The sequence below is a fragment of the Malus domestica genome, chromosome 02, assembly GCF_042453785.1.
Source record: "Malus domestica chromosome 02, GDT2T_hap1".
NCBI lineage: Eukaryota > Viridiplantae > Streptophyta > Magnoliopsida > Rosales > Rosaceae > Malus > Malus domestica.
This window is the reverse complement of record NC_091662.1, coordinates 3,871,556-3,886,257: the sequence shown is the minus strand read 5'-3', so window position 1 is coordinate 3,886,257 and position 14,702 is coordinate 3,871,556. Positions and strand designations below refer to the sequence as shown.

Here is a 14,702-nt window from a genome sequence, read left to right as displayed (position 1 = left end):
TATTTATATTTTAATATTTTTAATCCCACAAATTATGTTTTTTATTTAAAATCTCATTACTATAAACAACTATAAATTTTAATTTTTAATTTAAAAAATATAGTAACGTACATAGAAATAAATTATCAATTAATTTTAGGGACTTGGATCAAAAATTGAAAAAGTTGCAGTCAAAGATTATTCATAACTAGGGACCGCATCCAAAGTCTCCCTTTTATTTATTTTTGCTATAAACGGGCTAGTTCAAACACATGACAATCTAAGCCACACTTATCGTCCAAGTTCGCTCAAACATGACAATCGAAGTCGCACTTATTGTCACACTTATTGTATAAATGGGCTAGTTCAAACACATGACAATCTAGAAGCAACTTCACAATCTGCCTGGCCTTGAAGAGTCTGGGAATTTAGAGCCAGGGAGAGTTGTAAATGGGAGTGACAACAGATTTGGTATGGAGATATTTGTGGAGGCCTTGCAAACCAAGCTCTCTTCCGAACCCACTCATCTTATATCCTCCGTAAGGGCAGTCTCCATCGAATGCCAAGTAGCAGTTGATCCAAATAATGCCCGCACGAATCGACCTGGAGACGGTGTTGGCCACATTCAGGTCCTTGGTTATAATCCCAGCTGCTAGTCCATAGTTGCTGTTGTTGGCTTTCTTTATTGCCTCCTCGATCGTCCTGCAATATTAGCTCATACCGTCATACGTACCATCAGTAAAATTGTTGAGAATGTGAGTCCCAGGTTCGAAAATTAAGTAACATTGCAATGGCTTAAAAAACAATGTTTCTTGTATTGAACAGGAGATGAGACTGTGCTTACTTGAACTTCATCAGCGCCATTACAGGTCCGAAAATTTCGTCTTTGGCTATAAGCATGTCCTCCTGATCAAATTGTTATAAAATAATGAGAACAAAAAATTAATCATGTCAGATTTAACGTTCCATCCATTTTTTTTCTGTAAAAAGGAGGACAGAACGTTGTATCCGACATCAAAAGGAACACGAAGTTAATGTACCTTGACATCAGTGAATACTGTTGGCTCTATGTAATATCCCTTATCCCCCAAAGGTTTACCCCCAGTTAACAATGTGGCACCTTCTCTCTTCCCTTGCTCAATGTACGTTAAAACTTTATCAAACTGATGCTTATCAACCTGCGATTTTCAGGGAATGAAACGAAACACGAAGTTTCGAGGTTGTATTTTTTGAAAAGCTGAGGAATTTTCAAGCATATGTAGTACTTGAATTAGAAATATTGGAACATGAGTTTAGACGGTAATGATTAATTACCTGGGGTCCTTGACGAACATTAGGATCAAAAGGATCCCCAACTACCCAAGTTTTCACCTCGTCTTTTAACTTCTTCACAAATTCATCATAAATTCCGTCTTGAACGTAAACACGCGAACTTGCCACGCAAATTTCTCCCTAAAATATGAATTTTAGTGAGACAAATTGAGGCTCCGTTTAATAACTATTTCGTTTTTCAAATTTTCAGTTTTTGTTCTCACTTAAAAAAAAAAAAAATTGAATGTTACGTTTTGAAAATTTGGCTTGATTTTGGTTTTATGTTAAAAAATTAGAAACAAAAACTGAAAAGGTTATCAAACAATGATGTGTCGTAATCTTCATAAGTCAGTTTAACAATGAGCAAAGTTATGAACATGACCTGGTTGTAAAAGATTCCCAAGAGAGCCAGCTCAACAGCCATATTTATATCAGCATCGTCAAAGATCACAAGGGGTGACTTGCCTCCTAGTTCGAGTGAAACTTGTTTTAGATTGCTTTTTGCAGCAGCCTGCATAACTTCACGCCCTACCTCCGTCGACCCAGTAAAAGCGACCTGAAATATTACAGATTCCGGCAAGACATTCACGTACTGTCCTCAAAATTTCGTAAACATTTTCCCCAGAAGTGACACAAGTTTTGAAGGAATAGAAAAACAGGAATTTACCTTGTCTATGTCCATATGATGGCTGATGGCAGCACCAGCAGTCTGTCCAAATCCAGTTATGACATTGAGCACTCCATCAGGAACACCAGCCTTCATAAGAATTTACATGCCGAAATCACCACTAGTGAGCCACATTGGTAATCTTACCGATATAGTTCAAGTAAGCTACCGATTTGATCTCTAAATTATTACCTTAGTGAAAAATGATTCTCTATACAATTTTTTTTCATTAAACTCGGCAATCATTGTCAATTTCCCCCTATCATCATATTCAAAGTCATTCCATCCAATATTCCGTCAATTTAAGTCACTTGACACACTTAAAGTATAATATTGTCATTACTCGTCCATGAGCCCTTGTAGCAATGAAATTAGCATAGGTTTGATCGTGCCTGTAATGTTGTAACTTGTAAGCTTAATCAAACATAATTTCACTGCTAAAGGGATTTCATGGGCATACCAATATTATCCTCTAACCGTGTCACACGACTTAAATTGACGGAAGACTGGATGGAATGGTTTCGAGTCTAAAGGTAGGAGGGTAACTGACAGATTTTTACGAGTTCAAGGTCCACAAGAGTTAGCTAAACATAGAGCTATAGCATGATTAACTGAGCTTATACCAGCTTAGCTAGATAAGCGTAGTAAATCGCCGATAGAGGTGTCTGCTCGGCAGGTTTGACGACCATGGTGCACCCGGCGGCTAAGCAAGGGCTGACCTTCGTGAAAAACAGGGTGCTCGGGAAATTCCAGGGAATGATGTGTCCTACAACACCAATGGGTTCGAGCAACGTATACGCGTGAAAATCACGCGACATTTTGAGCACCTCCCCGTGGATTTTGTCGGCTGCGCCGGCATAATAACGGAGAGAGTTCGCCACAGAAGGTATGCCTGCGATCTTGCCATCGCCGAACAAATTTCCGGCATTGACGGTATCCAGGCTGGCTAGTTCTTCTACATGTTGGTCAATTAAGTCCGCAAATTTCAGCATTATTCTTCCTCTCTCCTGAACATTATGCCATGCAATAAGCAAATTAGAGTGTTGTTGACCCGTTTATTAATCGGGCTTGGACACATAAAGTTAATATATTATCGATGGTACATACTAAAAAGGTGGGCTCTATCATTGTATATCGATTTCAGATTATCAACAAGTATGTTAGTTTTGTGTATATCAGTTCTACAATATCAAAGTCGGAGTAGGAGATATTTGTGAGTTTTGCAATATTGGTTGAAATGGGAACTGACTAAAACTCGGGGCAATGCTATCAATATGGAGAAGATGCTGCTAAACTAAGAGCTAGTTGGTACCAAATATATTTTGAATATGAAAAGTGGATCAAAATTGATGCACTTACATTTTTTTTCTGAACAAAATATGAACTTTAAACTTATTAAATATGAATAATACTTGCATTCCCTCTTTGGGGATGAGTTCATTCCCTCACTTACAAACAATGTATTTTAACCGTAAATATTTTATAATTAAAATAGTTCAATGTCTTTATCTTCATTTGAAGATCAACCCTATAAAGAATCAGTCGAAATGGAAATCGTTTATTCTCCATATGTTTCAAATAATGGATGATTCATTATTAATATGTTATTTGATACAAACACCATTGATTTATTTGATACAATTTGAATGACTAAACGATATTTGATTCAAATTATTTTTTTTGTAAAAATGATCTTGAAATGAAGATTAAGACATTGAATGGTTTCAATTATAAAATTTATATGTTAAAGATACATTTATTGCAAGTGGAGGAATGAACTTATAAAAAAATATAAGTACTATTTCAAATGGAATATTAAATGACCATTTCTACTTATATTAATAAAAAGAATGCACATAAGGCATTAAGCCAAAATGATTCCTTAAATTGGCATAACTCTTCACTTTGGTCTCTAAAATTTGAAATTGATACAAATGATCTATGAATTTGTCCATCATCAATTATTTTGGTCATTCCGTGAAAAATCTCTATTAAATAAGGATAAAATGACAAAAATACTTACAAACTTAGAGATCACTCCTATCAATTTCAAATCTTAAGGACCAAAATCAAGAGTTATGCAAATCTCAAAACCATTTTGATTAAAAAGCCTATACATAATAAAAATGATTATTCGTTGTTCCATTTGCACAGGAGGAGATCTTTGCAGGTACTCAACACAAATAGAATAATAGTACTTTTGGAAAAGAATAATAATACATGCAAAACATGCATTATTTGAGAGATTTTTCAAATGTTGTAAGTGCTTATGGCGTCCAGGCGTGGTCAATAATAATGGTACCTAACCCAACTCAACCCAAATCATATAATTCTCTAACACGGATTGGAGATGCTCTAATAATTTTTAGAAAACATGGAATCCCAACAAACAAACAAAAACTAAAAGAGACCAATAATGCATATAAAGTTCGGAAAGACAAATAATGAGCAATTTATTAATTAGTTGGAATTTATTTTTAAATGTCATATGAACTTATATTTATTTTTCAATTTGTCATATGAACTAAAATTTTAAACGATTTATTATATCAATTTTTCGAAATCATTAAGTTGTCACCTTACCCTAAATTCGTTAAGTTTTCCATCTAAATAAGTTATGTGAAACACACATGACTTGTTTTGAAGGTTATTTCAGATATTTTAACATCTCACTCCCCTTTAAAAAGTTGTCTTTAACAAAATTAATTCTTGAGTTTTCTCAAAAAATACCAAAAGGGGGTTAATGTGGTATACGAGGATACGAGGGTTTGCTGTTTGGAAAAGAGGAAAGACCCGCACTCTCATCTTTGTGTTTCGAAAATGGTAAAGCGAATGCTATTCTTTCGGTTGAAATGTTCGAATTAACCATGAACACAAATCGTGCAGAGCACATGATTTATTTTGTATGAAAACTTAAAGGAAGTTAGGGTGAGATGATAAATGAATGATTTCAAAAAATTAGTATGACAAATCGTTAAAAATTTTAGTTCATTTAACAATTAAAAAAAATTATATGACATTTAAAAAAAAATCTCTTAATTAGTACGATGAGGTTTTGTTGTTTGCTACTTGACTAATTAAAGGAAAGGGATCCTCTCCGAATCCCTTCCATCTAATCCTCTTCATCAAACAATCCGGACCCTTGAAATTTGATCAAACGATTAAAAATACGGACCCATTTTAAAGTTATAATAATTTCAGCCGTTTGATCAAATTTCAAGATCCGAATTGTATGATGTGGAGGATTAGGTGGAAGGGATCCGGATGATCCCTTTCCATAATTAAATGTAATTGCAATGGCAATATATATAATTTATATCATGTGACGGTATTCTAATTTTCACATAGTAAATTCTTTTTCGAGGGTACGATTTAGGGTGCATACACTGCCGGGCAAGCGAGGCCAAGGGCCATTTTCGAAGGCAGCGCGTGCAGCCTCGACAGCCAAATCAACATCTTCCTTATCTCCTTCTGCAACTCTAGCTATCACCTCCCCTGTTCTTGGATCCATCGTCTCAAATGTTTTCCCTATTCAAAAACAAAACATGCATTTAACAATTTATGTATGTGAAGGCTAGAGGGCGAGCCTTGATACAGCTGAGAAGTTGCTCTTTTGTGACCGAAATGTCACAGGTTTGAGTCGAGGAAAACAATTTCTTTGCAAAACAAGAGTAAGACTATGTACTATAGATGTTTCACCCGACCCTCACAAAGCGGGGAGCTTTGTCGGCTTGGGGTCGGCCTTATGTATGTGAAAGCTAATAGCTTTGTTGGGAAGGAAAAAAATGAAGAGAACCTGAAACGGAATCAACGAATTCTCCATTGATGAAGAGCTTGGTGTACTTTATTGTCGGAATCTTGACGGAAGACTCAGAAGCTAAGCTGCCGTTGGAATCACTAGCCATGGCGGTCCTCTTCCTCACCGTGATGTGCTCTGTTTTGCTTGTGTAGAAAATGAAACTCTTGTATCTGCTATATATAGAGAGAGCGCATTATGCAGTAATAAAACTTAAAATGTTTTTCTATTTTTTGAAGACAGCATTAGTATAATGTTAATGAATATTAAATTTTGATTAATTTGTTAAATTATTCATAGTGTGAAAACATAATAAACACGTTAGCCTAAATTAGTTTCACTTAGCTGTTAAATGACGTAATTTTTTAAACTGGTTACAGGACATGCATTTATTTAATATAATATTCTGTGTGTTTGGTTCAAAATCTAACCGCCATATGATATATTGATATATACTAAAAGTTGATATGAATATAAATCGAGACTTCCAATATTATATTTCAACCAAATCATTTGACATGATGAATCCAAACTCTTAACAAGCACATCCAACTTTCAAGGTACACACAAGACGATATTGCATCCAACGGAGAGAATCAAAATCTTGACATTATGAATGTGAAGGTATACATCCATGAAGAGATTGTTCAGTGTGACCGGAACAGGGTTCGGTACGCCACATGTCATTATACAATTGGAATGACTCTTAAAAAAAAAAACTTCCATCATCTAAGCTATATTTTTTGCTTCTAACTATTGCGGATACGAAGGAGGCTGGTACGCTGGTGGAGCAGCACTTGCGTACCCGTAGTTGGTCTGGCCACCATAAGCACCACTACTTCGGAAACCGGCAGCACCCATGCTGTCCCCAGAGAGGGAGTAGTGTTGCGACGGCAGAGCAGCGGGGCTTTGAGCAGGGGGAGCTCCGTATGTGGATCCATATGATGCTACTGTTGGACCATCGTGGCTCGGGTAATTATAAGGACCAGAGTATCTTGTTGCAGGGCTATGCTGTGGAAGAGGATTTGGGTTCCTGCGGGTGAAGGAGGGGTATGCATTGGAAAACTTGGAGGCTTTGGCAGGGCGGGAAGAAGACTGTCCAACCCCTCGGCCACCACTCCCGCCACTGACGCTGCCACCGTAGGCTCGCTTATTATTATGAGGCTTGCTGGAAGATGCTGATCTCTTTTTCCGTTCTGTCCTGGCTTTCTCCAGATGAGCGGCCCGCTTTCTTAAGTTCTCAAGAGAAAACTCTGATTCAAGCTTGTGGTCTTCTACACATTTGATGATTGCTTTGATGGAATTCAACTCAAATGTGCTCGACTCCTCCTGTAAGATGGACTTCACTTAATAAATCTCCCAAAAGTGTGCAGAAACTCTTCTGATTACAGAGTGAAAAAACAAAACTCCATTGGGGAAACTAAAGACAAAAGGAAAGTTACACATAGAGTAGCAGCCACACTATTATTGCCATTCTTCAATATGGTCGCAGCATTCTTTCTGGAGTTCTTGAGATACGACTTGAGCAGAGAAACAGGAGGAAATCTCTCAGTCAAATCAGACTCAGAAGCAAAATATACAGCCTCTATCTCCTTGCCATTCTTCACTAACTCATCAATGACATCTGTACAAATCAGAAATTCATCAAGTATACACAACGGGCAATGCTTACAAAATGAAAATCTAGGTAATCGAGTAATGATGCTGAACCAAATAAGAGGGAAGAAGAACAAAGAAAGATCTTCTAAAAGAAAGATTTTACACTACTTTTGTGCCATGCAGTACCGACATTCTATGTGGCCTCTTAGCAAATGATGATACAATCACATTATATGAACTTTAATTAGTTTTCATGACACAGTTTCAATTTCTTTGCTTTGTTTGGAAATTTGTGCATTTATCTTCGGAGCACTTAATCGATTTAGCTTGCAGTTTAACTTTGAGAATTCTTAATGTATTTTGGTTTTACCTGAATTCCATTTCTGTGATTGTCATCCTTAGTCGGTGGTATTATCTTTACAATGGATTTAAATTGTGGATTTAGAGAATCTAATAACTAAACTGAATTATATGTTCCATGCTTTTCGTTTTCATTTATGATTAAAAAGTTGGAGCTTTGGATCGGGATTTTTCTTTATTCAACTATAATTTTGTGCTTAGGAGACTATCTGAAACTGCTTAAATTTGTTTGCGTAGGAACTTTTTTTTTCTTTTCCCTGTAACCTGTTTTGTTAAAGGTGATAATAAAGATTTATCAATATTGTTTGTTCGGAGTTATGTGGGAATTGGAAGGGAGAAAATTGTGATCGTTTATGCAGCATTTGATAAAATTGAGAAATAAAATTGGGAAAATAATGTTAATAGTCTGTAGATGCTTAGGAGACTGTCTGGGGCTGCTTAAATTTTATAAATTCAGTTGCATAGAGTCGACATGGCATACCCAACCATGGTCAGATTGCCACTCTTAGTTGGTGGTATTATCTTTACAACACATTTAAATTGAGGATTTAGAAATCTAATAATAAAACTGAAATATATGTTCCATGCCTTTTGTTTTCATTTTGGGTTTTGGAGCCTTAGATTGGGATTTACCTTTAGGGAAATTTTATTTGGACCCATATAACCTCTTTTTACACCCAACTTACTTTCTACAGTCATATTACTTTTAACTAATCTATAAATATCTCTTTAAACCCAAATTTACGACCTAAACTACTCTCACAAACCCAATTCAATAAGTAAATTTATCTTTACATCCATTTAGAAAATACATATCCAAACTCGAGAACTGTATAATACTTGAAATGAAGCATTAAGAACTGTACCAACTATGAAGAAAATCCCAGCAATTAAAATGGTCAGCCTTCGCCCAAGCCTTTTGGTAGTGCATGTTGCAAAGAAGGACGATACCAAAGCAGCAAGGTACAGCAAAGAGGTGAACAATTGAACAATTGCAGGCCTTGATTGTTAAATCATGGACTGATGCCAAGCAAATTAAAATTTTATGGTATAGTCTCCATCTCCATGTTCTTTGTTTCTTTTTATGCTTTAAAATACAAAAAAATAATAATATTGTAAGTGTTGGTTGTCATGATCACATTCTAATGAGAAAAATGGAGTATTGACTTAAGAATTTAATTCAATTGTAGTTTTGGTTTTTAATTTAAAAATTCGTGAGTCATGGTTCCGAACTTGTAATAGTGTAGATCGATGATCTTTTTGGATAACTCAGTTAGAACTTAGAACTTTTTTCTCTTGTAGCTCTTCGTTTTAGCCAGAATGAACATAAGATAAAGATTGCGTGGTGGTAGGGTTTGATTATTGTGTGTGGGTTTATTAATATATTTTAGTTTCATTGTTAATTTCATCTTGTACTTGATAGTAACTATGCAATAGGGTAAAAATGACTATTCACATTTAAAGTTTAAGTTGGGTGTAGAGTGATATTATATGAGTTCAAATAAAATTTCTCTTACCTTTATTAACCTATAATTTTGTGACCAGCACACAATCTTGGGAGTCCTAACATGATTGTTCTTCTATTTCATAGATTTGAAATGTGTTTAATATCTCATTTAATTGGTGTACCTTTGCTCATTTAACTCAAATTTAATACGATTTGGTCCTCCAATTTCTCTGAATTGCAAACGGATTTACTTTCTTTGGAAATTTTAGGAACTTTGGTTGTGGGAGGAAGAAGTCGGTTCCTTGCTATTTTTAGGTATACAATTAGAAATCGGAGGGTTTAAGGCATTGCACTTGCTTTGGATGTGACTGCCAGAGAAATTCAAGCCTCTACTAAGATAATTATCAATAATTGGATTATTTAATGCGATCAAACGTGGTAATGAAATGTTAAATTTGATGGCTACAAGTTTCTAATTAGATTGCTAATGCTGCAATTCATGATGATCAATATGTTCTGACTTAAACAATTACTGCAAATGTATCGTTGCTTTGTGATGAATGAGTTATCTTTTGCATATAAGACTTTTTGTTTCTGGATACCAAGTCTAAAATAGAGATTTCAGAGCAAAACGTTGATCGAGTATAAGCGAGTTGTGATTTTGTAGTTTTTATATGTTTCCAGATAAAAGTTAGGATCTGCAGAGATTAGAAAGTGAAAAAGGGCAAAGGAAAACGATGTTGAGTCATGAAAGATGGTTCAAATCACTGTTGGAGGTACATTGGATTTATGTTTCTGATGTGTTAAGTACATTGTTAGGACTATAGATTTGGATTGAACTCAATGTTCTCAGTGTGTATATTTAAATAGATGTGTGTATGAATATATGTGTGTATAAATTTATACATAAAAGGGAAGATGGATGGATATGTGTATTCTTATTCTTACTGTGTAAAAGAAGAAGAGAAAACGAAAACCACACCAAACAACTGGCATTTAAAGCTCTTTTTCCTTTTCTCTTTTGACATATTTCTCTCTTTGTTAGATAGCTAGGGGACTGCACTGTGAGGGCCATGTATGTTTTATTATGGTCGTATCTATAGTTTTGGGAACTGGAGAAAAGAAGTGGAACAAACCATTTGCATGGCAGAGGCCGACTTGATTCTTTCTCAAATTTGTAGTGCACAAAAATGGTTTAGTATATATGTGAAGGGGATGAGAGAAGGCAAATATGCAAATGTTGTATCAGAGATGATTCCTTTACAGAGTTCGGTGCTTACATTTGTAGTTTTAAGATCATTGTGGATGTTTCATAACATTGAATGATCCCCTATTCCAGTGTGGATGTTTCATTGTACAATGTGTTTATATGTCAGCTCACTTGAATGTATATAAAAGCAAAAGTGTTTATCTTATCGACCTTATTCACTCATGTATCCCTTTGTTTGTTCATAATTGTTTTGAATTTATTCAACTTAAATGTGTTTTATTCATCCGATTACGCATGAAACAGCTGGTTCCCGCAGCAGCGCGCGGGCATAATTTCTAGTATCATCTAAAGAGGGACTACGTACAAAGCCATTCCTTTCTCTCAAATACCATAAGGGACTCAATGTCACTTCTATTAAATGGGATGCTATATTGAACTGTCTGTAGACATAAGGCTACCAACCTAATACAGGAGCATAAAAATGCATTAATGCTCGCCTAATATAAGAGCAGCAAAAACCTTTTCAGCAAAACCAAAAACCACCAAAAGGACCGCTGAATCAAACGAGGATACAATAGGGATACTGAACTTTAAATTAACATGAAGCTAGCTTTGGGCCACTAAATATAGCTTAAAGTGCAAGACAGTCTAATAACCTATTAAGGGACGTAACATTAACCTCAAGCATGTAATCCAAAATGATGGAAATTCAAATCAAATGATGTTCTTGCACTCTAGGTATCTATCTTAATGTGCCAACCTAGGTGCTTTCTAATGCTCTCCAATCCACAAAACTGATTTGAAAGTATAACTTGCATCTCAAACAATCACCAAATTATATCAAAGTTCAGAGAAATGAAAATTTGAGACAAAATAAAGAAACTTGGTCAAACATTTGGATAGTAAGAGAGAGGGAAAGCGTTAAATCAGAAAGATTCTCCTTCATGTAAAGCTTATGATGGCTACACAGCAAGAGAGTTATGAAAATTAGCACTTACTGACACAGCAGGTAACATGAAACATGAAAATGGTGTGAACGCATCCGTGCCTACTGTTAACACTGTTGCACATATAAACTACATACACAATCATTTGTGAAGGAAGCTTGCATTCTTATCGTTAATGCACGATAAGGCCATTCGTCAACCAAATTAAACACAATTAACTACACGTTCTAAATACAATGAACTGCACGTTATAAACATCTACGGAAACCAAAATAAAGGAAGCAAATTTGATTAGTAAAATGAGATTGTCAATTTCTTAGGCAATGCATAATACTTCTAAAAGTAAAATCCGAATGACAAAATTAGAGTTCAAAACTTCTGAGATTTCATAAAAATTTTGAGGGACGCCGCTATTCTTAAAGCCGGTGCGTTTTTAGCAAGTTTGTGGACAAAACTCGCCATCTGGGGGCGGCAAGAGGAGGAGAAATTGATGAATCACAGGTTGCTCCGTCGCAGAGCGACGCACGGTTTGGAGGATTTGAAAAGATTGATTTGCTATGGCGTTTTTGGCTATGCCGAAAGGGTTTCGTTTCGAAGAGGAGAATGGCGACCGCAGGGAACAAGAAAGAGCTGATGGTGAATTGAATTCAGGGGATATTGCAATACATTTCTCACCATTCAATTCATAAAGCACAGGCTGAAACAGGTGATATTGCAAAACATTTATCACCATTCAATTCAGGGGATATTGTGCCGAAGCAATTTATAAAGCACAGGCTGAAACAAGTGAAATCAAAGGGCATTACTTAAACGCTACTGCAGGTACATGTGAAGAGATGATCAAAAGAGCTGTATTTGCCAGAGAATTGGGGGTTCCAATCGTAATGCATGATTACTTAACAGGGGGATTCACTGCAAATACTAGCTTGGCTCATTATTGCCGAGATAATGGTCTACTTCTTCACATCCACTGTGCAATGCATGCAGTTATCGATAGACAGAAGAATCATGGTATGCACTTTCGTGTACTAGCTAAAGCGTTACGTATGTCTGGTGGAGATCATATACACGTTGGTACCGTAGTAGGTAAACTTAAGGGGGAAAGAGAGATTACTTTAGGCTTTGTTGATTTATTACGTGATGATTTTGTTGAAAAAGATCGAAGTCGCGGTATTTATTTCACTCAAGATTGGGTCTCTCTGCCAGGTGTTTTGCTTGTGGCTTCAGGGGGTATTCACGTTTGGCATATGCCTGCTCTGACCAAGATCCTTGCAGATGATTCTGTACTACAATTTGGTGGCGAAACTTTAGGACACCCTTGGGGAAATGCACCTGGTGCCGTAGCTAATCGAGTAGCTCTAGAAGCATGTGTACAAGCTCGTAATGAGGGACGTGATCTTGCTCGTGAGGGTAATGAAATTATTCGTGAGGCTAGTAAATGGAGTCCTGAACTAGCTGCTGCTTGTGAAATATGGAAGGAGATCAATTCGAATTCGAAGCAATGGATACTTTGTAGTCCAGTAATTACTTACTGTTAGTTCTCTTAATTGAATTGAAATTAAACTCGGCCCAATCTTTTACTAAAAGGATTGAGCCGAATACAATAAAAAGATCCTATTGTATAGATGTATAGATTTTTGAGAGATACATACTTATATAGATATACAAGATCTTAAATACAAAAATATAAGACGAAACAACTTAAACGCTTTTTTTTATTGTTGTGTTGGATCCACAATTAATCCTATGGATTCCTAGGATTGGTGCATTCTTATACTATTTTTTTTATATATTATTATCTCCGGATCCTGCGTTTTTGGATCATGATCGAGCTAAGTATCACAACTTCTTCTACCCATCATGTATATTGTCCTTTTCATTCTGTGTTGAAATATAAACTTATTATATTAGTAGGCGAGATTTTACGAAAAAGGTTCTTTATATTCCTTTATATTCATAGCATAGGAGAAACTACTATTTTTTTTTTCAATATCCCCTCGTTATTAGTTACTAACCCTAGTGATTGGATTTATATGCTTATTCTGATCGGAATATTCAAATGATTTTCATGGAATGACTATTCATCTATTGTATTTTCATGTAAATGAGGGGCAAGAAAGTTCTATGGAAAAATGGTGGTTCGATTCGATGTTGTTTAAAGGGGAGTTAGAATACATGTGTAGGCTAAGTAAATCAATGGACAGTCTTGGTCCTTTTGAAAATACCAGTGTAAGTGAAGATCCAATTTTAAATGATATGGATAAAGACATTTTTAATTTTAGCGACAAGTCTAATTACAGTAATGTTGATCATTTAGTCGGTGACAGATACATTCGGAATTTCATATCTGATGACACTTTTTTCGTTAGGGATAGTAATAGGGACAATTATTCCATATATTTTGATATTGAAAATAAAAATTTTGAGATTGACAACAACCGTTCTTTTCTAAGTGAACTAAAAAGTTCTTTTTATAGTTATCAGACTTCTAGTTATATGAATATTGCACCCCAAAGTGACAATACTCGCCACGATCGCTACATGTATGATACTAATTCTCATTATAGTTGGAATAATCACATTAATAGTTGTATTGACAGTTATCTTGGTTCTCAAATTTGTATTGATATTTATATTTTAAGCAACAGTAACAATTACAGTGACAGCTACATTTATAGTTACATTTGTGGCGAAAGCGTAAATAGTAATAAAAGCGAGAGTTCCAGTATAAAAACTAGCACAGATGATAGTGATTTTAGTATAAGTTCTAATAATTTAAATGTAACTCAAAAAATACAGGCATTTGTGGATTCAATGCGAAAATTGTTATGGATTAAATTATAATAAATTTTTAAAATAAAAAATGAATATTTGTGAACAATGTGGATGTCATTTGAAAATGAGTAGTTTTGATAGAATTGAACTTTCGATTGATCCCGGTACTTGGGATCCTATGAACGAAGACATGGTCTCTCTAGATCCCATTGAATTTCATTCGGAGGAGGAACCTTATAAAGATTGTATTAATTCTTATAAAAAAAATACAGGATTAACTGAGGCTGTTCAAACAGGCACAGGTCAACTAACTGGTATTCCCGTAGCAATTGGTGTTATGGATTTTCAGTTTATGGGTGGTAGTATGGGATCTGTGGTGGGCGAAAAAATCACACGTTTAGCCGAGTATGCTACCAATCAATTTTTACCTCTTATTCTAGTGTGTGCTTCCGGAGGAGCACGCATGCAAGAAGGAAGCTTGAGCTTGATGCAAATGGCTAAAATATCTTCCGCTTTATATGATTATCAATTAAATAAAAAGTTATTTTATGTAGCAATCCTTACATCCCCTACCACAGGCGAGGTGACGGCTAGTTTTGGTATGTTGGGAG

At 35.5% G+C, this 14,702-nt stretch overlaps 3 protein-coding genes across 3 annotated transcripts; 1 reads left to right on the top strand and 2 right to left on the bottom strand.

Moving 5' to 3' along the window:
* Positions 1–108: 108 nt before the first annotated feature.
* Positions 109–5,914, bottom strand: LOC103418161 (aldehyde dehydrogenase family 2 member C4-like). Its single transcript, XM_070806072.1, has 9 exons — positions 5,754–5,914; positions 5,343–5,485; positions 2,581–2,964; positions 1,958–2,047; positions 1,673–1,846; positions 1,294–1,431; positions 1,020–1,157; positions 824–885; positions 109–681 (listed from the first exon to the last, which is right to left on the bottom strand). Exons 1-9 carry the CDS (start codon positions 5,860–5,862, stop codon positions 408–410), a joined length of 1,512 nt encoding a protein of 503 aa, XP_070662173.1. The 5' UTR covers positions 5,863–5,914; the 3' UTR covers positions 109–407.
* Positions 5,915–6,506: 592 nt separating this feature from the next.
* On the bottom strand, positions 6,507–8,411 carry LOC103406905 (FRIGIDA-like protein 4a). Its single transcript, XM_029097368.1, has 3 exons — positions 8,399–8,411; positions 7,196–7,377; positions 6,507–7,082 (listed from the first exon to the last, which is right to left on the bottom strand). Exons 1-3 carry the CDS (start codon positions 8,409–8,411, stop codon positions 6,507–6,509), a joined length of 771 nt encoding a protein of 256 aa, XP_028953201.1.
* Positions 8,412–11,873: 3,462 nt separating this feature from the next.
* Positions 11,874–12,943, top strand: LOC108171420 (ribulose bisphosphate carboxylase large chain). Its single transcript, XM_070809012.1, is given in 3 exon segments — positions 11,874–11,952; positions 12,052–12,798; positions 12,801–12,943. Coding segments are annotated over 3 exon segments (858 nt in total). The 3' UTR covers positions 12,833–12,943.
* The last annotated feature ends 1,759 nt before the right edge of the window (positions 12,944–14,702 follow it).

Coding starts and splice junctions, on each gene's coding strand:
- LOC103418161 (XM_070806072.1), bottom strand. CDS start 5,862: ATGGCTAGTGATTCCAACGGCAGCTTAGCTTCTGAGTCTTCCGTCAAG. Junction 2,048..2,580: donor ACGCTTATCTAGCTAAGCTG/GTATAAGCTCAG, acceptor ATTCTTATGAAG/GCTGGTGTTCCTGATGGAGT. Junction 1,158..1,293: donor ATGTTCGTCAAGGACCCCAG/GTAATTAATCAT, acceptor TGAAAATCGCAG/GTTGATAAGCATCAGTTTGA.
- LOC103406905 (XM_029097368.1), bottom strand. Junction 7,083..7,195: donor GTGTGGCTGCTACTCTATGT/GTAACTTTCCTT, acceptor TCCATCTTACAG/GAGGAGTCGAGCACATTTGA.